Below are 26,482 nucleotides of genomic sequence, written 5' to 3'. Positions count from 1 at the left end.
TAACAACTTGAACCCTCGCATCCCTATTCTGAGGAGAACTTTAGCCAAAAATAGCAGGATCTACAAGCTCGTAGATCGGCTATTTTTGGCAAATAGGTTTGGTGTAGCGGTAAAAAAGAGCAGACCAAGTACAGAGTGAAAGGTCAAGTTAACTAAAAACACGAATCCAACATAGACTGATGACAGTGCTGTCAAACAAGTCTATCTTTCTATCTAGGAAATCGATGAAAATCTGCATCACACATTTATACAATATGTAGAGGGGGTCCCTGCTTCATCTCTCTCTCAGCTAAGGGGTCCTTGGCCTGAAAACATTGAAGACCCCTGATGTATGTGCATGCAAGCACATTACGCACACTGTCATGCACACGTGAGTGCATTTTCCGTCCCCCTCTCCTGTAGCTGGGATTGACGACGAGTGATTAAGTTAAAAATGTTGTCTCAGCTAGACAGTCGTGGTGTGAGAAATGAAAAGCTATAGCAAAAACCTAAAGTGTCTCCGTGAGTCCGTGTCTGTCTCCCTTCGATGATGGCCCTGTGTGTTTCAATAGCACTGTGACAATGAATAGACCTCTCTGTTTCACTGTAGTTCACTTTGCACTGGTGTTTGTGAGTGAACGGAGGAATGTAAGGTATGTGTGTTGTTCCACGATGCAACAAGCCACCAACGACTCTGTTTGTGTCTGTCTGTCCGTCTGTGTGTCTGTCTTTGTGTCTCTGTCAGGTATGCACCCTCTCAGCGCTGGCACATTGACACCATCCTGCATGTCCTCACCACGGTAACTACTAAACTGTGCCACACAACCAACATGCCTTCCCCCTGCCACGCTGCACACTTGGCCATGTATTTAGTACGGTCTTATGCTGTTGTAAATCGGAAAGGGAATCCTTATTAAGGACTATCTCTGGTCTATTGGCTTTCCACCTTGCACTGCGGTCCATTCTCACTGTGCGGCTTTTGCTCCCTTCACAGGGAAGGAATAAATCAAAAGCAAATGACATGAAATACAAGCTAATGCGTGCACTAATCCGTTGTTTTGTTCACAGAGTAATGGGCAAGTATAGAGAAGCATGGGTTGGGGAATTAAGGCTTAATAGTAATGGCTGCCAAATGGCCTTTTTATGAATTCCATTGTCTCAGTATCTGCCCCAGTTTATGCCATTGCGTAAATACAGGTCACCCTATATATACAGTTGTGCTTGAAATTTTTCAACCACCTCTGACAAATTTGTTCATTAGTGTAACCACTGTTCCTTTGACTTAGAACTTGTGAACTATGCTCAAAGCTGTACTTTTTGGAACATTCAGTGTCTTTGCAATTGTTTTATATCCTTTTCCATTTTTTTACAAAGCAATAATCTCTTCTCTGAACTTTTCTGACCATTCCTTAAAGCCATCAAGTCAACAAACGTCTAGTCAGGCCAGATTGCCCATCTTGATTAGTCGATTGCAGTTGATTACAAATGTTTTTAGGTATAATTAAGAGTTGAATAATTGAGAGTTGAATAATTGAAAGTGAAAGTAGCGTTGAAAGTGGCATTTGGCATTGAATTTGGAAAAAAAAAACACAACGAATGTTACTTTTGAGCTATTTACATTGTTCTTGTACGATTTATTTATTTCATTCTGTTGTCAGTTTGTGAATTTTGCCAATAAACCAGATTTGCAGAGAGAGAGAGGGGGGGAGTTGAATAATTTTGAGCACAACCGTAATTCATTTGATCTTGTTGTATAAAGGGGGGTTACTTGTGCGTGGGTTTGTTCGTGACTGTTGTTCCCTCTCCGCCAGGCAGGGGGCGACGTGAGGGATGAGACGGTGCCCAACCTGATCCAGCTGATCACCACTGCCTCTGAGCTGCACTGTTACACCGTGCACAAGCTCTACCGAGCACTGGTCTCTGATATCTCTCAGGTGTGTGCGTGTGCGTGTGCGTGTGTGTGCTTGCATGAGGGCGCAACATTTGCATAAGAAAGAGGACGGGCCCAAAAAGGGCTTTTGATTATATACCCGTTTGTATGCCTTTGCTTTTCTCAATGCTAAGCACGTTGGTTGGTGTCTGTACATGTATATGACCTTTGCCTGTCCAAAGATGCCATGTTTGTAATTTAGATGATATTTAGACAGATGCTAGGTTTGATGTTTACCTGGTATCCTAGCCACGAATTGCAACACTAGATTTTTTATAATCGGATGAATCTAGGGTTGCAATACCTCCCATAGGCAGCCAATGCATCAAAACGTTTTTTTTTTGCTATCTGATTGTATTAAACAACGTCAAACTCACCAATATTACGGCTCTATGGAAAGCTTGCATAATCCTCTTTCTATCTGCAAAGTGTTTGTTTCAGAAAAATCCACCGCAAACGTTATGATTTATTTTCTGTCAAGAAATCCGAGCAGACATGGTTTATTTTCAAAGTGTTGAACTTCGGAAGCGTTCGTCTTCTATAACGCAACGTCCCGCTGCCTCCTGCATTATGTGACATTTAGAACCAGGTGGTCACAGGACCGTTGAGCGATTTTCCACGAGCGCTTCCAAACTCCAGGACTTAGAAAAAATAATCACCTGAACCAAATTTCTTGATAGAAACTGACTCATAACATGTCTACGGTGGATTTTTCTGAAACAAACACTTTGCAGATAGCAAGAGTAAATTCCAAGCTTTCCATAGAGCCGCAATATTGTTGAGTTTGACGCCATTTAATACAATCAGATAGCAAAAAGCGTGTTGATGCATTGGCTGCCTATGGGAGGTATTGCAACCCTAGATTCATCCGATTATAAAAAAAATCTAGTGTTGCAATTTGCGGCTACTGGTATCCTAGCACTTGTTTTTTTTTTGCACTCCATTTACCTGCCATCGTTTGTTGACTAGGGTTTGTGCCATTTACTCCAATCTTGTACTTTGTAAGTCTCTCTGGATAAGAACGTCTGCTAAATGCAAATCATACATTGCGATTTTGTGTGTGTGTGTGTGTGTGTGTGTGTGTGTGTGTGTGTGTGTGTGTGTGTGTGTGTGTGTGTGTGTGTGTGTGTGTGTGTGTGTGTGTGTGTGTGTGTGTGTGTGTGTGTGTGTGTGTGTGTGTGTGTGTGTAGCAATCCCTGGTGCAGGTGGCATGCTGGTGTATTGGAGAGTACGGCGACCTGCTGCTGAGAGGGGAGTGTGACGATACAGAGGCTGTTCAGGTACATGGACTTTAAAGGGGCCAGGTGTTTAAAACAGCACACGCTCAGTCGTCCTGCACAAGATCCCATACAGTATACCTAGGGCATTAACGACTTGTGATTTTTGCAAGTCGACTCGACTCAGTCAAAAGTTGAGTTGAAGTCGACTTTATTGTTTGATGATGTCATCACATCACACACGACCCCCCAATTGTTTTGGGGGTCCTCAGATGATTAAGTTAATGTGCAACATTGTTTTCTCACTCTGTAACTGTAAACTGTAAACAAACCAACATAAAGTTTAAGTATATGGAGGGTAGCTTCACATTTCTTAAGTGCCAATTTAAGGACCTTTTAATACCTCTAAAATGACAAATTAAACATTGTCCAAATTGTCAAATATATAGAGGCAGAAATTGTGAAAATAGCCGATCTACATGCACACAATGCCTCGCAACGCGAGGCGTTGTGAGCATGTAGATCGGCTATTGTCACAATAGAACCATGTTATACCAAATGTAATGTAGCACTGTAATATTGAATCATTCCGTCATTGACAATAAGCAATCCTACTGTTAAAATGCTGTACAGATGCACACATGGAGCAAAAATAATGATAGAAAAAAAATAAAAAGGATTTTCTTTTTCAACTTCGACTTTCTCTGGTGGGAGTCGACTTGTGTAATGAAGTCGACTTGTCGACTTGTTCGTTAATGCCCTAATACCTACTGTGTATAAATGGACCCTTTCTATTCTCTCTTAGTTGTCTGCCTATACTGATACTGCAGTGGGATTATGCATTGAGAGTAGTTTGAAATTGGTTTTATGCTAAATAAAAGTAAAAGCAAAACCACAAATCATAGAAAACCATTGTGGTTCTGCCCTTTATTCACGTCAAAGAATGATACATTTTAATATGAAAGAACGATACATTACAATAATTTAATGATTTTTCTAGATCATATTGTACAGTACATGTAATTGACTGAACCTAGTAGGGGCAGGAGTGGGTCTTGTCCTTGTAATCAGTGGTTCTCAAACATTTTCATGTCAAGGACCCCCAAATTGATATGAATATCTATATATCGTGGACCCACATCTAAAAACTATTTGTGGCGTTAAAATGTTTCCAAAATATTCTAAATTTTGTCAAGAAGCGTTGTGAAGCTTGTGGATCAGCTGTTTTCAAATAGCTGCTGTATCTAGGGTTAAAGCGGTTTCCCAAACACTGGGTTGGGAGTGGGACCCATTTTTGTGGGTCATGGACACATTTTCATGGGTCACAAGTAAATATTATTTTATTTTTTAAATATACATTTAAAACTTGTTTACTGCCAATTAAATTTGCCTTCTTTGGGCTTTCCCTGCCATAAATCTCCATAGACTTCCATGTAATTTATAGTGCACAGATCATGCACGCCCATGCACAGATCATGCACCATGTTTGTGCAGGCTGTTCACAGCTTTCAAACAAAAAAATCTGATTGGAAATCCGTTCAGGCATTCTTGAGAAAATAGCCATTATGTTTTACATGTTATGTAAGCAAAGATGGCTGCCCTGTATGAAAGATGGGGTTGTATGGGGGGTGGAACATGCAAAATCGCGACTGAAATCATGTTTACTAGATTTAATGGGGTCCAAAAATTTAAAAAAAATAAGTAAGTAAAGGTCGATTTAAGTCGTTTGGCAGGGAAGTCCATAGTGAGATAGTTGATCTGAAAGTCGTTTGGCACTAAGTGAGTTAACTCATTGAATGCCATTTCAAGATGGCCCCCAAGTACCAGACTGCCACTATCCTAGATTTCTAGTGCACGGATCAATTTTTAGTGCACGGATCGTGCACGCCCATGCACCATATATGCATCATATGTGTAGTACTTTTTAACAGCTTTCAAACAAAAAAATCCGCTTGGAAATCCGTACAGGCATTCATGAGTTACAAGCCTTCAAAGTCAGACAAAACAGCCATTTTTGACATTTTGAAAGATGTGTTTGTTTGTTATGGGGCTACACATGCAATTTCACAATTGCGATCATGCCTAATACATTTGAGGCATTTTTAGATTTTTTTTTATAAAAAAAATGTTTGCGCACATGCACGCGCTGCACATGCGTGCATGTGCGCTGTCAGCCAGACTCTGCCTCCAGTGGCCCCAAGGTAAATTGAGTTTGAGACCCCTGCTGTATATGAACTCCTTTTGCTGGGGACCCCGGGGAACACCCTCAGTGCTAACACCCAGTCCATCGTCTCCCTGTCAGGTGACTGAGGACGATGTCCTGGATGCCTTGGAAACCGTGCTACATTCCCACATGTCTTCCCCATCCACCAGAGGTTTTGCTCTCACTGCCACCATGAAGCTGAGCACACGCATCACTAACAATGTGGAGTAAGACGGCAGAAAGACACACCGACTTGTTACAAACGTAGCATGAAATTCTGTCCTAATCTTGTAGCATAATAGTGGTGCAACAGTTCATCCAAATGATCGATTTAATTGATTATAAAACATAATCGATAACGTTTCTATTCTCCTTCATATTTGGCACAAAATCGTTGTGCGATAAAGTATAAAATACCCCATTAATCGATTTGTTGAAATACAATACAATGAATGAAGACAATGAAAAAGAAAATGACACTTCGCTTCTTGATTATTCGATTAATCGATAAAGCACTAGAAAGTAATATACAAATATGTAACTGTGAGGCGTCATTCATAAATCTCACATGAGTCAAGACGAGTCTGTGTAGGAGTGCGAACAGTAGAGCTCTTCACAGGTCCCCCGGTTCCGGACATTAGCGTTTTGGATCCGTGAAGAGGTCTGCCGCACAGTTCCCACAAATATTTTTTTTATATATATTCACAAGTCTCGCCCTTGATCTTCTCGCTGGTTTACGTTGCTGATTCAAGATTATTTTATTGGGTCCCGAGGGAAGATTGTCTTGGACATGCAGGCTGCTACATAACTTACAACAAGAAAAACTGAAAGAAAGAAAATTTAAAAGAATAGTGCAAAACACACAGTGCTGACACACAGTTCAAGTGCATACATTACATTACATTACACTACCTTATAGAGTCACCACACCCCACTAGGGGGCAGACCTCCATTCAGAAACACCCCCACTTAGAAACATCCCCATTCAGCAATTACCCCCACTGAGGTTGGGGCTTGGGGTTAGGTTAGGTTTAGGTGACACCTCCATTTAGAATAATGGAAGTCAATCTTCTGAATGGCAATGTTTCTGAATGGAGATGTGTTGGCCTGATGCAGAGACTTATCGCAGTAGCTCATGTTTCTCTCTCCCTCCTCTCATCTACCTGTCTGGCAGTCGGATCAGGAGCATTGTCAGCATCTACGGCAGCTGTATAGACCTGGAGCTTCAGCAGAGGGCAGTGGAGTACAATGCTCTCTTTAAGAAATACGACCACATGAGGTATTGTCGAATGAGGATGTATACTGTTTTCATACATTATTATTACCTAAAACAGGGGTCTTCAAGGTTTTTTTAAGGCCAAGGACCCCGTAGTTGAGAGAGAGAGATGTAGCAGGGACCCCCACAACCCATAGATACCATATAGTTTCATCATTTGACGGCATAATCATCAGTAGTGTATTTTGGATTCATGTCAATTTTGTGTTTTCAGTTATTTAACTACTTGAACCGTCAATGCTTAATAAACTTGCCCTTTCACTTTGTACTTGGTCTGCTCTTTTCCCCTCTACACCAAACATCTTTGCTGAAAGTAGCCGATCTACAAGCTCACAACGCCTCGCGCTGCGAGGCGTTGTGAGCTTGTAGATCTGCTATTTTTGACTAAAGTTCTCAGAATATGGACGCTAGGGTTCAAGTGGTTAATTAAAAGAAAGGTTTCTACCACACAAAGATTTGGAGGACCCCCTGTATTAACTCTGAGGACCCCTGACCTAAAATGTATCTGTGTTCCCCTCTGGTTACTTGGCCTGTGTACACTCAAGACATCTTGTAATTTCCTCTCAGGGCAGCCGTGCTGGAGAGGATGCCAGTGATCGACAAGAACTCACCCGGCCATACCAACGGCGAGTCCACAGTGCAGGTCGTTAAGGAGATTGAGTCTGCCAAACTCACAGAAGGAAACCTGGCAATGACCCTAGCGCCGGCTAACCAGGTACACCGTGATGGTGATGAATGGCGTAGACCAGGGGTCTTCAATGTTTTCAGGCCAAGGACCCCTTAGTGGAGAGAGAGATAAAGCAGGGACCCCCACAACCTTTTCAGAGATTCCATATAGGCCTAGTTTTATCATTTGACAGCACAATCATCAGTTAACCACTTGAATCGTCAATAAGTAATAAACTTGACCTTTCAATCTGTACTTAGTCTTCTCTTTTTCCGTTCTACACCAAAGCTCTTTGCCAAAAATAGCAGATCTACAAGCTCACAACGCGTTGTGAGCTTGTACTGCGAGGCGTTGTGAGCTTGTAGATCTGCTATTTTTGGCTAAAGTTCTTTATATGGATGCTAGTGTTCAAGTGGTTAATATAAAAAAAGGAGAATAGGGTTTCTATCACACAACAATTTGGAGGACCCCCTGTAGTAACTATGAGGACCACCTAGGGGTCCCGGACCCCCTGTTGAAGACCCCTGGCGTTGACTACAGTTAGGATGAATCCATCAGGAATGCTGCTGCAAAGCCTATGAATGTCCAAGAATCATTTGGGTTGATTTCCCGTTGACATATTGATCCCCACTTCATTTTAACCCATTAAGATCTGAAACCACTTTAACCATTATTTGATGCTTTAGCTATTAAAAAACTAGGAGATATACAAGCTCACAGCATGGCACTGAGTGCCGCGCTGCAAGCTTGTAGATCTGCTATTTTTGAAAAATCTTGTTTTTGCTAATCTTTGAATATATATATTTTTAAGCGACTATTTGTAACAAAAATATTTGCTTCTGGGGGGTCCCTGGACCAACATATTTTAAGATGAGGTCCGCGGCCAAATACATGTAATTTTGGGGGTCCTCGACATGAAAAACTTTGAGAACCACTTTATTTAGAAGAAGGATTTCGAATACATTTATAGAATCGGGTTTCAAGATTTTCCAAGAAAATTGCAGATCTACAAGCACGCAGTTAAAGCATAAAATAATAGGTTAATGAACTCGGACAGACTCAAACCTCAGCTTTCCCCTGTTATTGTCTTGTTGTTGCTGTTGTTGGTGGTGAAGGTGTGTGATTTGCTGGACCTGCTGGGTGGTTCTGACGGGGCTCTGCAGCCCAGCCCGGCCCAGGGAACCACGGCTCCGGATCTTGTTGGCATCACATCCATCACGGCCGGTGGAGAGCTGCTGGATCTGCTGGGAGGACTGGAGCCCATACCTCTTGTACCCGGTCAGACACCCACTTTATGAATGCTGTCACAGTGCCCATAGACCTGGGCAGGGAACCAACAATGAATCATTGATTGATTGAATATTTTATTAGACAAAAATGGAAAACGGTATAAGTATAGTCAATACAATACAAAAAAAGTGTAGTACAGTTCAAGTACAGTTAAACACCCTGCCTAAAAGGAGCATCCCAAATAAGTCCTTTTATTGTCTTGTTTACGTTCGAAGTCCTTGGTATTCAATTCATGGCAAGCAAAAAATAAAAAATATGGCCGGTTTGGCCATAAATGCACAGATTTCAAGCTGTGTGCGACAAATCTCTCTAAAATACTCAAATGTCAATGAAAACAATTATAGGTGTTTTCAGAGGTTGCGTAGATGTTTATCATGTTCTGTTCATGTACGTGCTCCCATAACTAATCAATTGGAAAACACGAACAATGTTTTGCGTGTCTGAATTCAACACTGATGTGTCAATCAGTCATTGCCACAAGTGAGCGTGCACGGATAGGGGTACACATACCTTGTTGAGTGCGAAGCGTATAACGTTAGAGGTTGATTTAAAAAAACAAATTAAAACACAAGCGTTGAACCAAACATGTCGTATCGAGCAGTTCCCACTGCTGACACCCATAATTGTGACACTGCGTTTCATACAGGTATGGTTATTAGAAATTGCATGTTTTTATGATTGGTATTGATTTTATTTATTTTTTACCTCTGCAGCAGATCCTGTTCCCACAGCGCCTGCTGTGACAGTGTATGAGAAGGATGGTTTGACTCTGACACTCCTCTGCGACAAACAGTCGGACACAGTACTGACCGTCACACTCACAGCCTCCAACTCCACTGACTTTGACATCAGCAGTTTCACACTCCAGGCAGCAGTCCCCAAGGTCCGTCTGCCTAACAATGCAATCTAAACCAAACATAATGCAGCAGGGCATGTCATTTCTTAAAGGAGCAGTTCACCCCAAAAATGACTTATTTTCTATCAATGAGACAGCCCACGAAGCCTTGAATTCATGCAGATTCTTTTAGTTTTTGTTTTGATTGATTGATTATTTTATTAGACAGAAATGGAGAACAGTACAAGTATTGTTAATACAATAGAAATGTAGTACAGTTAAACACCCTGCCTAAAAGGAACAGCCCAAATAAGTCCTTTTACAGTTTGTTTGTTTTTTTTACGTTGGAAGTCCTTGGTATTTAATTCATGGACATAACAAATAGCAAGCAAAGGGGTTATCTACTACTTGAAGGAGTTTTCTGTCACGGGTGGTCAGTCTGCTTAGTCATAGGTTTTAAGGCAGTATATAGAGTGGAAAACAGAGTAAAGGTCAGATTAGATTAGCATGCCTAGTTGGTCGGTTAATTCCTATGAAGTCATCGCATTATTGTTCTGATCACATTTTAAAGATTTTATTGTCATGACTGTCAGTCAACAAGAAATATTGCCAATGGATTTCACAATACAAAACATATACACTTGTGACTATAATATTGATATTATTAAAGCAGAGAAATGATCTTGTCAGAAAACATTAATAGAAATGACTGGCCAATGGCAAGCAGTTGCCGAGTCGATTGATTGAAATGGCAATTCCAATCAACACTAATGGGTTGAGCTGCCGGAACGCGCTGGACTTAAAGGAGTAGTTCACCACTTTTCAACCTGTCTTCATATAATAGGTCCTCACTAATGTTCATGATAAAATATCACAATTTCTTTCTACTCAGTCCAAGTCTCCTAGGAGAGCTGTGGGAAGTTCAGAATCCATCGTCTTGTGACATCATCATTTTCCAAAAAAAAAAATTAATCAATATTTTTGAAAAAAATATTTAGATTTTTAATATCGCGAGAAATATGGCTTCCACTTTAAAATTGCAACTTTTCAGGAATAGAAAGCCTGCAGTTTCTATAAGCTGGATTGGTAATCGATGATGTCACAAGACTATGGGTTTCTGACCAGCCCACAGCCCTCCTCTGAGGAAAAAAAGAAAAAAAGAAAAGCTATTTTTGAGTGAGGACCAATTATATGAACATAGGTTGAAAAGTGGTGGAGTGCCCCTTTAAGTATTTCTACATGTGTTTTGGTGGTCTTCATTTAACCTCTGACCTTTGACAATCCACTTCCCCTCCCAGAGTGTCCAGTTACAGATGAAGGCCCCCAGTGGGGACTCCCTGCCTGCACGAGGCGCAGCTAACGTTACCCAGACAGTGCTTCTCACCAACCCAAACAAGGTTGGTCAAAAAAAATAAAGAATAATAGTGTATAATATACATAATAAATTAATAATACACTGTATATTAGGGCCGTCACAATTATTACATAATCGTCTAATCGTGATTATTTGACATTATCGCAATTATTTTGTCATAATCGTGAATGTTGGAAAAAAAAAAAAAAAGCCGATCTACAAGCTCACAACGCGTCGCATCTTGTAGATCTGCTATTTCCACTATCAAAGTTATTTTTTTAAGTAAGTTGTCAAATATGTCAGTAATTTCTTTGTATATTTAGGTTATGTGTCATATCTACCATGTACAACTTCAAAGCCTAAAAGCCAAACAGAGATGTAATTATCAACGACAAAAACACAATTAAATCGTTAATCGCCAATTATTTGAGTGACAATTAATCTTCATGTAAAATGTCATATCGTGACAGCCCTACTGTGTGTATATATATATATATATATATATATATATATATATATATATATATATATATATATATATATATATACACACACTAATGCCTCATTCACATACAGAAAAGCCAGGCTAATGGTTTGCTTGGTAATTCAACGTATTCTCTATGCAAACCAGCTTTTAAAATATCCAAGCTGGAAAAAAAGCTTGGAATTTTTTAAAGCTGGTTTGCATAGAGAATACATTGAATGAATTACCAAGCAAACCATTAGCTTGGCTTCTCTCAGTGTGAATGCAGCATTAGGCTGGGCAATATATCGAAAATGTACCTATATAGAGGTATCAACATGCGAGGTATACATATGGACGAAGGCGGCTTGAAATTAGGTATTGGTTTGTGTCAAATTAATTAACAGACACACTATGCATGCACGTAAAAAAGCTGTCCATCTGTAACCAGGTGTGGTTATTTCAATAAAACCATTGTTGGAAAATGGAAATAAGACATTTAATTTCTAAGTGTACTGTGCAATGTGCATGCATGGATATTGCTATTAATTATCTGGGTTTGGCCAGACTGTTGCCTAACGTGATTTGCAAATGCTCCCGGCATACAGTCTGGGAGACGGAAATGATAACGACGAGTGCGAGATAAAACGGATGTGAAGCAACCACTCCCTTGGTGCAGTAGCAATAACATGTCCTACTGGAAGCGTTATGTCTCCTTTCCATATTTTTGGGGGCGTTATTTCGTCTTTCTCTGGTGTTATTGGTGTTCCTTCCATGATGTTTCCAAATGTTTTCTTAAACTATACACCCATAACAAGAATATGCCGCTTGACTGACTGTCTGTGCTAATGTGCTTCTGTTATGTTTCCAATGGGACTACAGTTCAGTGCAGCAGTGGCTACTTCCGATACTCGCCGTTCGGGAGCTGTCGTTCCAGACTCTATATAGCATTCGGAGATTGTGAAATAGTTGTTTGGCTACGAAAGACTAGGCGGGAAGTGGACCTAAAGCAGAAAAACATAAAAAACGATATATTGCAATTGCATTTACTAATATCGTGAGTAATATCGATATTGAGGTATTCAACAATGTTATAATATTGAAGGTTATCCTAATTGACAGATTCTCAGATTGAAAAATAGCTCAAATAGACATTCTACAAGCTCACAAGGTGTCACATCACAAAGCATGGTAGATCAAACCTCTTCATAGACTCTCTCTCTTGGGCCTAAATGCTTCTTTCTCCCCCCTCTAGGTGAATCTGAAGATGAGGGTACGTGTGTCCTACACCAGCCAGGGATCAGTCTTTCAGGATACAGTACAGATTGACGCCTTCCCCAGCTTCACTGCTCCGGCTTGGCATTGAATCAGACAATGACTATGACAAGAGTCAACGTTACGTCTTTTTGATGAATGGCCAGACATCAGCTCTCATTGAGCTGCTCGTGCAACACTACAACATCAGCTCAGTCTGATGTCTCTCGAGTAACTCTAATTTTTATTGGTGTTAGCATGGCCGACGGCGACCATCGGGAACTATAGTACCGTTCTGACACCGGACAGCAAAGCCTCATGTATAAACGTACGACTTGATACCAACACAATTGAATCTAAGCCATTCTTAAACCCTTTTTTCTGACCCAATGAACAACTGGCAATACACCCCCCCCCCCCCCCCCCCCAAACGTAAATAGGATTGTTAGCGTCACTTTATATGGAACATTCTCCTACAGTTCAGGTGGTCATCTAGTTCAAAGGTCAATTATCTTCAGATATATATTGAATCCCTTCCATATTGTTTTTGTGTGAAGCAAGGACCCTCTGATTCATCAACTAGCTTTTACTGACTCAGCAGCTGTTATTGCTAGTTGTACCAAACACTTGAGCCGCTAATTTACCCCAAACCGCGTTTTCAGATTTTACCGCACTTGGCCGCCATATAGGCTATGCCAAAACGCGTAAATTGATCATTTCATTGGTTAATATCAGACAGCCCTCTGATACACCCGCAGTAAAGCAGGGACTCAATTTCCCATGATCCTTTGGGAGATGAGGCCACCCGGACATCCGGATTTCCATTGAGACCAATGGTAGAGTATTCAGAAAAGGGGAATTATCTCGGATTCTATTCCCAGATTATGTTGATCGTCCAAAGACACTTTTTTTCAACGGACCATAACTAAAGATCGCATCGTCGCGGATGCAATTTTTCTTTACCGGGCTAAAGAAGACATGATCATTGGATGTTACAAAAAGCGTGTACACTCATCGTGGTCACCCCTTTGAATTCGGTGGGTCCTTCAAAATAAGGTAAAATTATGAAAATCGCTTGTGGAGTTGCATTTCTGAATTATAAAAACTACCTGGCAGAAGATGTGTCAATAGAAACTCTCCAGGAATATGTACCCATTGATGTTATTTTAGATCAGTGGTCCTCAACCTTTTCAGGCCGTGACCCCCAAAATAATCATATTTTAACTGGGGACCCCCCACCCTGACGAGCACTAAGAGTTGAGGCATTACGTTTTGTGTAACACGGTTCTATTGTGAAAATAGCCGATCAACATGCTCCCAACGCCTCGCATTGGCGTTGTAAGCATGTAGATCTGCTATTTTCACAATTTCTGCCTCTAATATTTGACAGTTTGGCCAATGTTTAATTAACTAATCATCTGGGTACCCCTCAAAATCATTTGTCCCGACCCACATGTTGAGAACCTTTCCTCACACAAGATGCCTCTTCTTTCCTTCCCATCGAGTTTTGTGTCAGGTGAACAAGAGGGAAGCTGTAAACTTCTTCTGGGAATGTTTAACAATTTAAGCCCGAATTATTCATCTCCATGAGGTGAAAATAGCATATCTACAAGATCACATCACATCAAAATGGAGTTTATAGATCTGATATTTCTGCCACATTTCTATTAGGGTTGTTGAGAATTTCCAACTGTAATGAAAATTCCCAGGGCAGGGATATCGGGGTTAATGTGGTTAAAAGCATGTCCCTATATGCATTCCTTTTCTCCATTTGCTCATGTTCCAATTCCTCCTACCTCCTTTATCATCTTCTGTTCTCAGCTGCTTCTCTTTCCCTGTGCCTTTTGTCTTCTCATCACAGAGGCCTAATTTATACGTTGTCTGAAGACGGTGTTGGCTACTGATGCTTGCAAATCATTTCTTTTCTGCAAGCGACAGCCATTCAACAGTATAAATTTAGGCTTTAGGTATTGTCATGTACAAAAGAAAAGTATTGTTTTTATTTGAGGTGAATTAATGTTTTTACCTGTGAATGATGTGTAGCCATATACATATTTTAATTAAGTTTCCACACAAGACTTGCTTGCCCTTACCAGTATAAATGATATTGTTTACAGCGGGTTTATCAACTGAAACCATGTACTCGTCTAAGCCTATGTAAATGAAGAAAAATATGGGTGCGATTCCTGTACTGACAAACCCAATATATTAAGATATTACGTTTATAAGCACAATGTGAACACTACAGTCTGAAAAAACTTATGCAACCCTTTGTTACATGTTGACACATGTACAGTCAGTATGTCATGTGGTTTTGGAGGATACATTGGCAGAGTGCTAATAATTATACCTCCAAATAAAGTATTGCCTTGGCAGTAAACTGACTACATGTCATTATTACAGAAGACATTAAAATCATATCACATTTCTCTCTTCAAAAACCATTGATACTAGATGTCAGTACACTAGTTAACGGATGTCAATGCAATCGCAGCGTAAACCTTTTCTCAGATCGCTATCACCGGAAGAAAACGAGAATTGAATTTGTTGTGTGTGATGCGTTTGAATCCTGTCTTGTCATTTTCTAATAAAATAAAATAAAACATTTTCCAAAATCCACTTTGGTGACCAAGTCTGTGTGCACAAAGTCTGTATTCCAGAACAACATTAATTTCACTGTTTATTCACAAGCAAGAAAAAAACTAAACTGGTGGACCTCAAAATCCTTTAGTGGGTTACAAAAACATTTACATGGATTAGCACAAAGTCCTTTTTATGTTGGTTTGCTTTTGTTTTCGTAGGCCTGGGAGAGCGTTGGATTTGAGATCTCTTCTGTGCTGTAACATAGCGTGACAGTGACAAACTCTTAGGTTGGCTGCGCCCTTGGTGACAGTTGTTGACTAGGACATGAGGTGTGTGCTGCTGGGACTCTGTGAGACTAGCCCTCCTCGTAGGGCCAGGACCAGATGAAGCACAGAGCCTCCCTGGATCTTATAGTCCGCCGCTGTCTTCTCATCATTCCTGAACGGTACCACACAACGACGATACAGGGAGAAACAACAGCTTAGAGAAAACCTCAATGAAAATAAATGATTTAACTCAATATTTAACCCACTAAGAGGCCGATTCTACAATACAAAAAGGCCCATTCCCACTGGGCCAGATAACAGATAAAAAAAATCTCTTTCTCCAGATATTTTTCCATTCTAAGTGGGTGGTAGATACAGATAAAAAAAAATATCTGCCTCAGATATTATTATTTTTTATCTGTATCTACCATCCACTTTGAATGGAAAAATATCTGGAGAAAGATTCTTTTATCTGGCCCAGTGGGAATGGGCCTAAAGTCTTATAAATCCTAACAGTTAGGCCTATATCAGTGGTGCTTAAACCTTTTCATGTCAAGGACCCCCCAAAATGTGTATTTGGTCTCAGATCCCCAGAAGCAAAGATTGGAGTTCAAAAAATGTTTGCACTACATATGTGTGTGTCAAATCTTTCAAAAATAGCAGATCAACAAGCTCGTAGCCTTATGGGCTGAGCTTGTATAAGCTGCTATTTTAGAATCTAAAATGACACAGATGCTTTCCCGGTCTTAATAGGTTTTAATTCAAATACATGTTTTATAAGATGGGATGTTTTTAGTGCAGAGGGAGGGAATTACATCTGTTTTCCACTGTAGATGAGTCTCTGTTGTTGAGGAGGGATGCCTTCCTTCTCCTCCACCCTCTCCTTGATTCGCTCCACCTTTGTTATATTTGATATAAGAGAATGGTTAAGTGGGTGTGAGAGGGGATAGGGACAAGAAACAACCAACCATGAAGATATTTGAATGTATCGTCATGCCATTACCTTGTCAGTGGGCTCAATATCAATCTCTATTTCTTTTCCAGTTAGTGTCTGAAACAAAAGTTGACCACAATTAATTAATTGGCTGACTGACTGATCTTCGACAGTTTGGTCATTCACTGTCTGCAACACACCCTCGTCCTCAGCCATTTTAAATTTAGGACAAACATTGTCTAAACAGAATATAAAAAAGATATACAACGGCACTATTACTCCAATATACAATGTGGAACCATCTTATTGATTAAATAAGGTGGATAAGGTCTATTATAAGACTAAACCATATGTAACAGAAATGTGCTGTGGTCCAATATTTTGGTCAAACAGAAATGCTGCACACGGGTAAAATATCTCTCAGCCAAATATCTAGTTCAGTCGGTGGTGCACTGCTTCACAATGAAGTGGCTAGCATTAGTTAGTTAGCATGTGTCTCATTCAAAAACGATGACTAGTCTTACCTTTACTTTAATCAGCATTTTGAATCCTGCATAAAACGTATATCAATACAATCGGAACTAATTACTATATATCTATACTTGATGTAAACTAGAGAATATCACAACACAACAACAACCACTCGGACTGTGAAATTCTATTTCACTTCCTGTGTAACACACTAAGCCTTCCGTCTGTGGTTCAAGCCACCAGGATGAGTATAGTGGGTAGGTTCCGTTTGAATGAATGCCAAAACTTTTCAATTGCCTTTATCCCTCGCAAATGTCTGAATTTAAATTTTGTATTAGATATTTTCTGGACATATGAAATGCATTGTTTGCGATTGTTGTCCAAATAGTTTGTCGTCTGGTTTCTGTTCAAACCTTCTCGCAACTCTCAGATGTTCATGATTGAGCTAATTATCTGCTGACTATCATATGCTGTGTCTCTTCTCAGCTGTCGTGGGTTTGGTCCAGTCATGCAGACTGATCATTCTCTATTTGCCCTCATTTTGTCTGCTGCTACAGCAATAATTGTCGCTAATTATACAGGTTGGTATATGGCACATATTTGAACTTTGACATTTGAGATTAATTTACAAAAAGACTAAACATAATGGTATTCATTTGCAGATAATCCTACATATGTCTGCCAAAAGGACACTCACTCTGTAAATGTCACATGGTATATTGGACCGGATTTAGTGCCAATAGCAGCTCGTTTCTTCCTTGGAAACTGCATGGCAAACAGTTTTTCAAAGCTTTCTACTGGAGCGGGCCTACTAAAGTTTGACCGTAAACTCACTGAGTGCAAGTTCAGAAGACTGGTAATGTAATGCTACATTTGAACACAACTGGGTTGCCAGCAGACATTCTGATTGGTCTTATAACCCATTTTATTTCCATTTTCCACAGATCAAAGGCAAACATGTCATCTATCGAAATATCTTGTCATTTAGGCCACGCAGAAAGGGGGAACCTGCAGCATTCAACAAAACCATTGAGTGTGTTTATCATAGGTAAGTGGTCACACTGGGCTGAAATTCAAACCTTGCTGAAATGGAGTCACATCTTGAATCATAAACCCCTTCTATTTTAGAACCGATGTGTGGATACCTCCCTTTCTGAACACTGGATCGGGTAGTGCAGTAGGCCATGGACAACTAGTCTTCCACATGGCGCTCCTAAATGGTAAGTTCTCACTAGGGCTGTCACAATTATTACATAATCGTCTAATCGTGATTATTTGACATTATCGCAATTATTTTGTCATAATCGTGAATGTTGAAACATTTCAGAAATAGTGGAAATAGGTAGATCTGATATTTCCACTATCAATGTTATTTTTTAAGTATTAAGTTGTCAAATATGTCAGTAATGTATTTGTATATTTAGGTTATGTGTCATATCTACCATATGCAACTTCAAAGCCTAAAAGCCAAACAGAAATGTAATTATCAACGACAAAAACACAATTAAATCGTTAATCGCCAATTATTTGAGTGACAATTAATCATCATGTAAAATGTCATATCGTGACAGCCCTAGTTCTCACTTTGCTGAGTCATAAACATGACTAAGCACAGTAGCTAGTTAGTAATGTGAAAACCCTTTTCCTCTCCCTGTAGAAGGGCTCACTGATGTGGCTCAGACAAATGTCATTCCTTTGGGATCCTTCATCCCAATATGGGCGGCAGTGCTACAGAAGTCCCATCAACCCTTGTTGCTGCTCCTGGATGAGTGTTTTGCTGCCACCACACCTGAACTTCTTCCTGACAGCAAGGTCTATCCTATCGTCACCAATAAGGGGCAAGTTAAGCCTAGCATGAATTTCACTACCACAAAGGGAACACATAACATTTACTGACTTGTCTTACTTTTTTTTTTTTTTTTTTCAGGTGCCTTGTAGACGGTAAGATGTCCAACTCCAGGTTCCTAGCTCGGAATGAGAATTCTTCAATTATCCTAAACCTGCAGTCCTTCAAGTTTGCTCTCGGACAGGAGGTGAGTCATGGAGAATTGCTTTGGTTTATCAAAATACAAAATATTATGTTTAATATGGTTTTGACGATGACCTTGTTACCCACAGGTCTATATCCACGCCAAACTAGTTGCATGGGATCCTGAGATTCTTAACGAAAACCAGAAAGCCTGTCATTATATAAAAGATGGCATGGACGGCGTCGGCATGTAAGCATGGGCTTGGCAAACTTCTCTATTGTTATCCAATCCGTGCTGGTCCATATTGATGGCACTGTCTGCCACCTATGTTTTTTACCAGGTGGGAGTAGGGGTGGGCGATATGGTGATAATTATCGTGGAGACGATACAATGTCTCCACGATATGCTTTTTCAGAATCCTGTTTAATCATTAATACACAGATTCATTGCAGAATTCAATTTAAACCTGCATTTTGGTCTAAATCAGTAGTTCTCAAACTTTCAAATGTTATGGTCTCCACTTAACTCTGACAGTATACAAATGAAACCAAATGGACCCGTAAGGGTCCATTTGGTTTCATTTGTATACTGTCAGAGTTACATACTTGTAAAGTTCAATTTAGACCTCCCAAAAGGAACCCAGGGAGTCTAGTTTTTGTCAAGTAACTTGGAAAAATAACCATCAAAACGAACTTGAAAAAGAATCGTGATAAAATCGTGTATCGTGATACAGCTTGGGAAAATATCGTGATATTGTATTTTTCCATATCGCCCACCCCTAGGTGGGAGCTACTAGACGATCCATCACGAAGCCAACTCTGTAGCTGCTGTGAGTCGACTTGCAGAACCCGGACCAAGAGAGAAGTGGGATCAGGTATAGTTTTGACCCAGTATTCAGATCCCAATGCCTCCTTGCATCCTTTGTTCTCCAGCATGGTGGTGGTACAGTTAAATGGGAGCATGTCGATATTTCAACATAACATTTGAGCAGTGATGGCTGAGTGGTTAGTGTCCATACCTAGGACTCCGGAGGCCCCAGAGGTCGCAGGTACGATTCCCCGCTCCAGCTATCACTGCTCCCCTCTCCCCCGCACTCCTTGTGAGCAGCACTGGGTTCAGCTGGGTTAAGCTGAAGAAAAAAAGCAGCTGGGTTGGGCTGCGATATCTGAATTTCCCTCGCGGGATGAGTAGGTATTTCATTTCATCATTTCATTTGTTCTACGTCCCAGTATTTCGACGCAGGTTAACAGCATGCTGGAGATCGGAGGAGATGGGAGGAATTTGAGTATTTGGATCTGGCTATAGTGACCTGTTCAATGCATTTGTATTTTCCTCCCAGAATTGCACGTCCCTTCCTTAAATTGTTTTTGTGTTTAGAACCTCAGGGCCTTGTTCAGCTGTCTGTCTTTGGACCACTGATCATTGTTGATCATACTGATGGACCGAGCAAATCAACAAAATCTTCCACTGCAGGTTTTGTATAATTTCTATACTTTTGGAAATTTGAATTTTATTGTAAATCTCTAATGGGCATTCTCCATTGCAGGATAAACTCCAATCTAAAGCTGCTGTGACGATCCCGATGAAGTGGCAATAACAGAGTTGGTCCTTAAGTTGTCTGTACTGTAGATATGTGGTCTATAATGATAATAAAAATGTCCAAGAGTTGGACAATTAGACTCCACAACTGCATGAAGTGTCCCATCTTACAGAACCAAAGTTGACTACAATGTTATGGTTTAAAGTATTTATTGACAACTTTATGTCGGTCTATATTTGTCACATCTGGCTCTATGCATCACTACACATGGAACTCATCATAAAGCCATGTAAGTTTTTATGAGGTATTATTCATTTGGATCTAAATGTGCCTCATGCCAATTTATCCAATCAGCAGTTATTCATAATCAAATGTTTTCTTTCCCGGTTAAAACTGAAGCACAGATGTGATGGTTAAATACAGTGATGTTGCAAATTGATATAAATTAAAATAGTTTCTTCACAAGGAGCAGATTTGTCAAGTCAGTGATTGCTCAAGCCCCTGCATACTTGTTCACCCCAACGCAACTTTCTGTCAGTTCCTTACAGTAGAATAAAAACCAATCAGTACTTTGTTTATTTAGTAAGAATAATTATTTCAAATTATCTTCCCTTATCACCATATCACTTATTTTATATTGTCATCCCTCTAGACCAGGGGTCTTCAGCAGGGGGTTGTGGAACCTTAGGGGGTCCTGAGAGTAACTACAGGGGGTCTGCCAAATCTTTGTGTGATCGGAACATTAGCTGAAAAATAGAAGATATACAAGCGCACACGCCTTGCAGCAGTGAACTTAAAGATCGTCTACTTTCTGAGTGAGTTGGTGTATAGGATAAAGAGCTGATCAAGTACAGAGCTAACAGTCGGGTTGACTAAATATTGAGGGTTAAATGGTCGGAAAATACACACAATAGAAAAGATGTGTAAACAAACAAACCAAACATTAATTGACAACAATGACGATAGTGCTGTCAAAGAAGTCTATGAAGCCATCTATGAACACAGTAGTGGGGGTCCCTGCTTCCTCTAGCTCTCAGCTAAGGGGTCCTTGGCCTGAAAAACATTGAAGACCCCTGCTCGACATTCAAATGTATGTGAAAAATCAAACCTCGGTTCGAAGTGAAGCGGTGAACTTTTATTCTATGTGTTCTAGAGCTATGAACTCTGTGATCTATACATTCTTCTTCCAATGCTGAATGAATGAATGATTTTATCTGGAGGGCTGAATTGTCATGTGAAGCTTGACCAATCCTCAAAGTATGGTCTCATTGGACATTTTTAATCATCCAATCATCAGACCGGGACGGACATTACACACATATTCTGGACGTACGGGACAGATAAAACCTGTTCATTCTGACATCATTTTGTAGGCAGAGGAGAACTTCTAGTGCCAACGAGGCACCAGTGCCCGTGAATCTTTTTACTATAAGTAGTCTGAGGCCTTAGGGATTTTTCGTGTGAATCAGTCTAAAAGCGGCACATTTTGCACAGATGTAGCCCAGGGCATCATCTAATGATTTAGCTAGGGCGCCCGAGTCTGCGACCTTCGGGGTCGCCACAGTGGCCAAATCAAGTTGGGCTCCCATCGACTTTGTATACAGGAGGAAAATACCCAGAAAAACTTTTTTTCTGGGTATTTAAGTAGGATGTGAGGGGTCTGGTATTTAAAGGAGTAGTTCACCACTTTTCAACCTGTCTTCATATAATAGGTCCTCACTAATGTTCATGATAAAATATCACAATTTTTTTCTACTCAGTCCAAGTCTCCTAGGAGAGCTGTGGGAAGTTCAGAATCCATCGTCTTGTGACATCATCATTTTCCCCCAAAAAAAATAATATTTTTGAAAGAAATATTTAGATTTTTGCCGTTTCTGCCGTTTCTGCCGTTTCTATAAACTGGATTGGCAATCGATGATGTCACAAGACGATGGGTTTCTGACCTGCCCACAGCCCTCCTCTGAGAAAAAAAAAGAAAAGGTATTTTTGAGTGAGGACCAATTATATGAACATAGGTTGAAAAGTGGTGGAGTGCCCCTTTAAGTAGGATGTGAGGGGTCTAACTAGGGGTTTGTCATGATGCTGAATCCATTGCAAGCATTTGTTTTCTACAAAAAACATTCCTTGGCCTACAAGTGGCCCCAGAAAACACCCACAAAACTGATGAAAAGTGATGACTCATCACCTTTTCATCACTAAACCATCGTTTTCTGGGGCCATTTGTAGCCCAAGGAATGTTTTACTAGACATACCCCTAGTTAGACCCCTCACATCCTACTTACACCCAGAAAAATCCTGTATAGAAAGTCGATGGGAGGCCGACTCTAGCGGCTGATAACATCAATTAAGCTGGGTCTCAGAAAGGGTTATCATACCAAAATGTAAACTAGAGATATGTAAGAAGTCAAAAAATTAAAAAAAACGTACGGTCACCTTGGGTGGTACCAATTTGTGAAGGTATCAGAATTGGCCCCTGGCCTATAGTTAGACCCCTCCCATCCTACTTAAATACCCAGAAAAAAACCCAACTTGATTTGGCCGCTGTTGCGACCCCGAAGGTCGCCGACTCGGGCACCCTAGCTAAATCATTAGACTCGCTTTTAGACTGATTAGCACGAAATTACCATTCTATCTCCCTAAGGCCCCCGACTAAAGCTAATTTTTCTTCTCTTTCTTGTTGACAGGAAAGTGGTAGAATTATACTTTAGTTGTTATTTTTGTCTTGGAGCTGTTGAATTAGCGAGGGACACAGCACTGCCCATATTGACAATAAATCTGCTTGGCACCAGCTCTCAGTGGAGAGGGCTTCAGTAGCACCGTACCACAGAGCAGAGAGACATCACATGATTGGCCCACTGGCTTGTTTATCATCTGAATACTGGCCTAGTAGCCCATTCACAGGCTACTGTGGCCCAGTAGTCCCAACCAAACATTTAACAGCATACAAGCCCACAACGTGCCGCTGCCTCAATATGTTGTGAGCTTGTAGATCCTCTATGTACGCTTCGCGCCAGTTGTGTTGGGCTGGTCTGGGCCAAGATGCAGGGCTGAATTTATGTCCCAGTCCGGCCCTGGCAAGAAGTTGGGTAGTTACAATTATTGCTGTCATTTCTATGTCATCTTTTTTGTTTGTTTGTGAGCGGACCCCAAATGAAATAAGTCCTGGACTTTATAGTGAAGCTCACATGTCTTTTAAGCAACATGTTTTGTGTGTTATTTAAAATTTGAATAAACAAAACAAAAAATGCCTGAAGAGACCAGGTGACAGAAATTTGCTTGATTGCAACCACACAGTCAGGTGAATTAAAAACAGTTGCAGCTGAAGCCCAGTGTTCAGTCATGATGGCTTTCTTTTGGCAAGGTGCACTGGTCTTGAGTCTGGCAGTTGCCATTTTAGTGAATGCAGGTAATGCTATTACTATTACATTTGTGAAAATGAAGTGAGTTAAAGTAAGGGTTTTAGCTAAATTATAGGTTACATTGTCAATGTTTTAGTCTGTAAAGGTGGAAACTTTCAAGTGCTCATGTCCGATCCTTCACAGATATGAGGATGGACTGTGGGTCAGATTTTGTCTCGGTGGTATGGACAGACACACAGTCCAAGATTGACCCTTCACTGGTGCGACTAGGCAACTGTCATCCCAACAGCTTCTCTGCTAAAGATGCCTTTTTCAATGTTGGACTTGATGAGTGTAGTTTCAAGAGACTGGTAAGTAAGTAGCCTTCTAAAGTTGTTGTTTTTTAAATGGCAATTATGTTAAGCAAATTGAGTAATTTTATGAATATCCTTTAATTATTAAAGGTAACTAGAGATCAGCTGGTATTCATGAATGACTTGACCTACATTCGTCCTAAATCCAACACGCTGATCTTCTCTCATCCAGTTGTCTGTCTCTACGAGAGGTAAACATTTGCATTGTTTATACATTATTGTGTGACATTTTGATTTGATTTGAATGCTGATGATTTTTGCAGCTTGATGGATTAACAGTATGTCACCCCCCCCCCTTCATACAGGCCCAAAGACTGGTACCCTCCCATTTTAGACCAAGCTGTGTTTAACACACATGGTGAAGGATATCTACTATTCCACATGGAACTTATGAATGGTAGATGGAAGATTCTTTATTTTCTACAGAAACGTTGATGTTAATAAGAAAATTGACAAATGCTCTCCCCAGTCAATCTGGTATAGGTTAAATAATTCCATGTCTGTATTTGCCTTTATTTTTTAGAGGATTTCTCTGGTCCAGCTACATCCACTGCCTTCTCTCTTGGGTCCTTAATCCCAATCTCTGCCAGTGTTGAACAGAAGTTCCATCAGCCCTTGCTGCTGTTCCTTGAGGAGTGTGTGGCTGCTTCGACTCCACAACTGCAGGATGCCAGCCATACAATGATCAACAAGGGAACTCCACAACTGCAGGATGCCAGCCATACATATACAATAATCAACAACAAGGGGTATGCAACTTTGCATGGAAACATCGTGAATGACTATACTCTTCTTCTTTATTTTATTTGTTTGTGCAATTAGACTAACAACAATTAACTAACAACCCACAGGTCTATAACAATTGCCTTCATGTTTGTCATTCAGGTGCCTTGTGGACAGCAAGGTAACTCGAACAAAATTTGAACCAAGACGAGAAACATCCGTTCTTAATTTGTCCCTTCAAGCCTTAAAATTTGCTGTTGGAGAGGAGGTAGGCAAAATCCTTTTTCTTATATTTCTTTAATGTATTATCTTTATCACTTTACAATTTCATAGGCAAGCTCATTAATGTATTATTCAAAAGTAGAAAAGACTTCAAAAGGAAAGCAATGACTGCTCTCACGTCAACAGGTGTATGTTCATTGCAAGCTTGCGGCCTGGGATCCCAACAATCTTGACAGCAGCAAGAAGGCCTGTCACTATGTGAAAGGGCACGGGTAAGGAATGGCAGCCACTTGTTTATGTACAACCAATTATTTTTAGGATGAATGTTGGCACCATTGAAATCATGGCACCATTTTTATTCACAGCTGGGAGCTTCTAGATGACTCATCTTATAGCGGTCTATGTAACTGCTGTGAATCCAGCTGCAGACCTAGGAATAGAAGGAGTTCTGCGTCAGGTAATTGTGGGTGTTGGCCTTTTGTTTTAAGCCCTACACTTTGCTGTTCATAGCAAATGTTGCCAAACTACATGCTTGTAGATGTGCTATTTTTGTGGAATGTTTGCATTTTTTCTTTTTGTCAATGTTGGCCTATTATGCCATGCCCGGAATAGGGAGGCTAGGATTATATGGGTAAATAGACAGGACATGTCAAATCCCATCTGTCTCTTGTCTAATGTGCTTCTTTTTCTTTTCAGGGATACATGGGTTTAGTCGAAATGCTGTTGTAGGTCCATTTACTATCACTGGCATGGATGCCTGAATATTGCCAACAATTGCATTAAAATGTTATGCCCAGAAACAAGATTTGATAAACTGGTTAAACTTATCAAATCTTTTTTCAAGAATGTCCTTGGCAATGGTACCCAGATATCCCTCCAGACGTTGGAGATAAGTTTTGGTTTGATATTAAATAAAATGTAAATCTTAAATGCTGGATTTGCCTTTTCTCTTTTTGTGGAGTTTCTGCACTTGGAATGTGACTGCTTCATAAGTAGCCTACTCAATATGCATAGGGTGACCAGACGTCCCTTTTTACCCGGGACAGTCCCGTTTTCAATCTGAGTGTCCCGGTGTCCCGACAAATCTCTCTAAAACACTAATATGTCCCAGTTTTCAACATTCACTACAAAATTGTCCCAGTTTTCGCCAGAATTAAAATAATAGTAGCTTTTTTCAGTTGTTGCATAGACATTTATCATGTTCTTTTCATGAAAACATGCTCACCTAACCAATCAGAAAAAAAGGAACAAATTCATTGCGTGTCTGAATTCAACGCTGAGGCTGTTTGTCAATCACTCACTGCCTGTTTGCAACCCTGCGGTGCGTGTGTGCGCGTGCACGAACGTTCGAGAATGGGCACGTGCGTGCGCGGTAACGTGCGCGTTGCTTTTAGGGTCCCAGTTTTAGGCAACAGTGTTTTGCGTCCCGGTTTGAGTGGCTGAAAATATGGTCACCCTAAATATGCACGGAACATCACATTTGATCCAAGGCTATGTCTGCTTCCTTTGTTTTATACTTATACTCTAATAACTAAATAGCTGAACTGCTACATGGAAAGCACGGCTACCTTCATATTGGTAGCATTTACAGAT

At 40.4% G+C, this 26,482-nt stretch overlaps 3 protein-coding genes across 4 annotated transcripts in view; 2 read left to right on the top strand and 1 right to left on the bottom strand.

Annotated features, from left to right (window-relative positions):
- Window positions 1-14,928, top strand: part of ap1g2 (adaptor related protein complex 1 subunit gamma 2) — a 32,583-nt gene extending 17,655 nt beyond the window's left edge. The window contains exons 13-22 of one of the 2 annotated variants that reach the window (XM_080726508.1): window positions 725-779; window positions 1,791-1,913; window positions 3,100-3,189; window positions 5,429-5,556; window positions 6,504-6,608; window positions 7,173-7,320; window positions 8,388-8,550; window positions 9,279-9,445; window positions 10,696-10,794; window positions 12,470-14,928. In XM_080726508.1, the coding sequence (XP_080582634.1) occupies window positions 725-779; window positions 1,791-1,913; window positions 3,100-3,189; window positions 5,429-5,556; window positions 6,504-6,608; window positions 7,173-7,320; window positions 8,388-8,550; window positions 9,279-9,445; window positions 10,696-10,794; window positions 12,470-12,580 (1,189 nt within the window). In that variant the 3' untranslated portion in view covers window positions 12,581-14,928. Of the gene's footprint in view, window positions 1-724; window positions 780-1,790; window positions 1,914-3,099; window positions 3,190-5,428; window positions 5,557-6,503; window positions 6,609-7,172; window positions 7,321-8,387; window positions 8,551-9,275; window positions 9,446-10,695; window positions 10,795-12,469 lie in introns of both variants that reach the window. The other variant, XM_080726507.1, reaches the window with a different exon arrangement.
- A 207-nt stretch (window positions 14,929-15,135) lies between these two features.
- Window positions 15,136-16,918, bottom strand: nedd8l (NEDD8 ubiquitin like modifier, like). Its single transcript, XM_080726537.1, has 4 exons — window positions 16,776-16,918; window positions 16,321-16,368; window positions 16,133-16,215; window positions 15,136-15,489 (listed from the first exon to the last, which is right to left on the bottom strand). The coding sequence occupies exons 1-4, from the start codon at window positions 16,791-16,793 to the stop codon at window positions 15,369-15,371; spliced, it is 270 nt and encodes an 89-aa protein (XP_080582663.1). The 5' UTR covers window positions 16,794-16,918; the 3' UTR covers window positions 15,136-15,368.
- A 478-nt stretch (window positions 16,919-17,396) lies between these two features.
- Window positions 17,397-20,243, top strand: LOC308284901 (zona pellucida sperm-binding protein 3-like; the record flags this gene model as incomplete). The annotated part of the gene is made up of 7 exons (XM_080725626.1): window positions 17,397-17,422; window positions 17,851-17,942; window positions 18,380-18,560; window positions 18,650-18,755; window positions 18,841-18,941; window positions 19,475-19,566; window positions 20,239-20,243. 7 exons carry the CDS (start codon window positions 17,397-17,399, stop codon window positions 20,241-20,243), a joined length of 603 nt encoding a protein of 200 aa, XP_080581752.1.
- Window positions 20,244-26,482: the final 6,239 nt, after the last annotated feature.

Source organism: Nannobrachium achirus (assembly GCF_963921795.1).
Source record: "Nannobrachium achirus genome assembly, chromosome: 5".
Lineage (NCBI taxonomy): Eukaryota > Metazoa > Chordata > Actinopteri > Myctophiformes > Myctophidae > Nannobrachium > Nannobrachium achirus.
The sequence above is the reverse complement of the archived record's forward strand: the minus strand, read 5'-3'. Positions and strand labels throughout refer to the sequence as shown.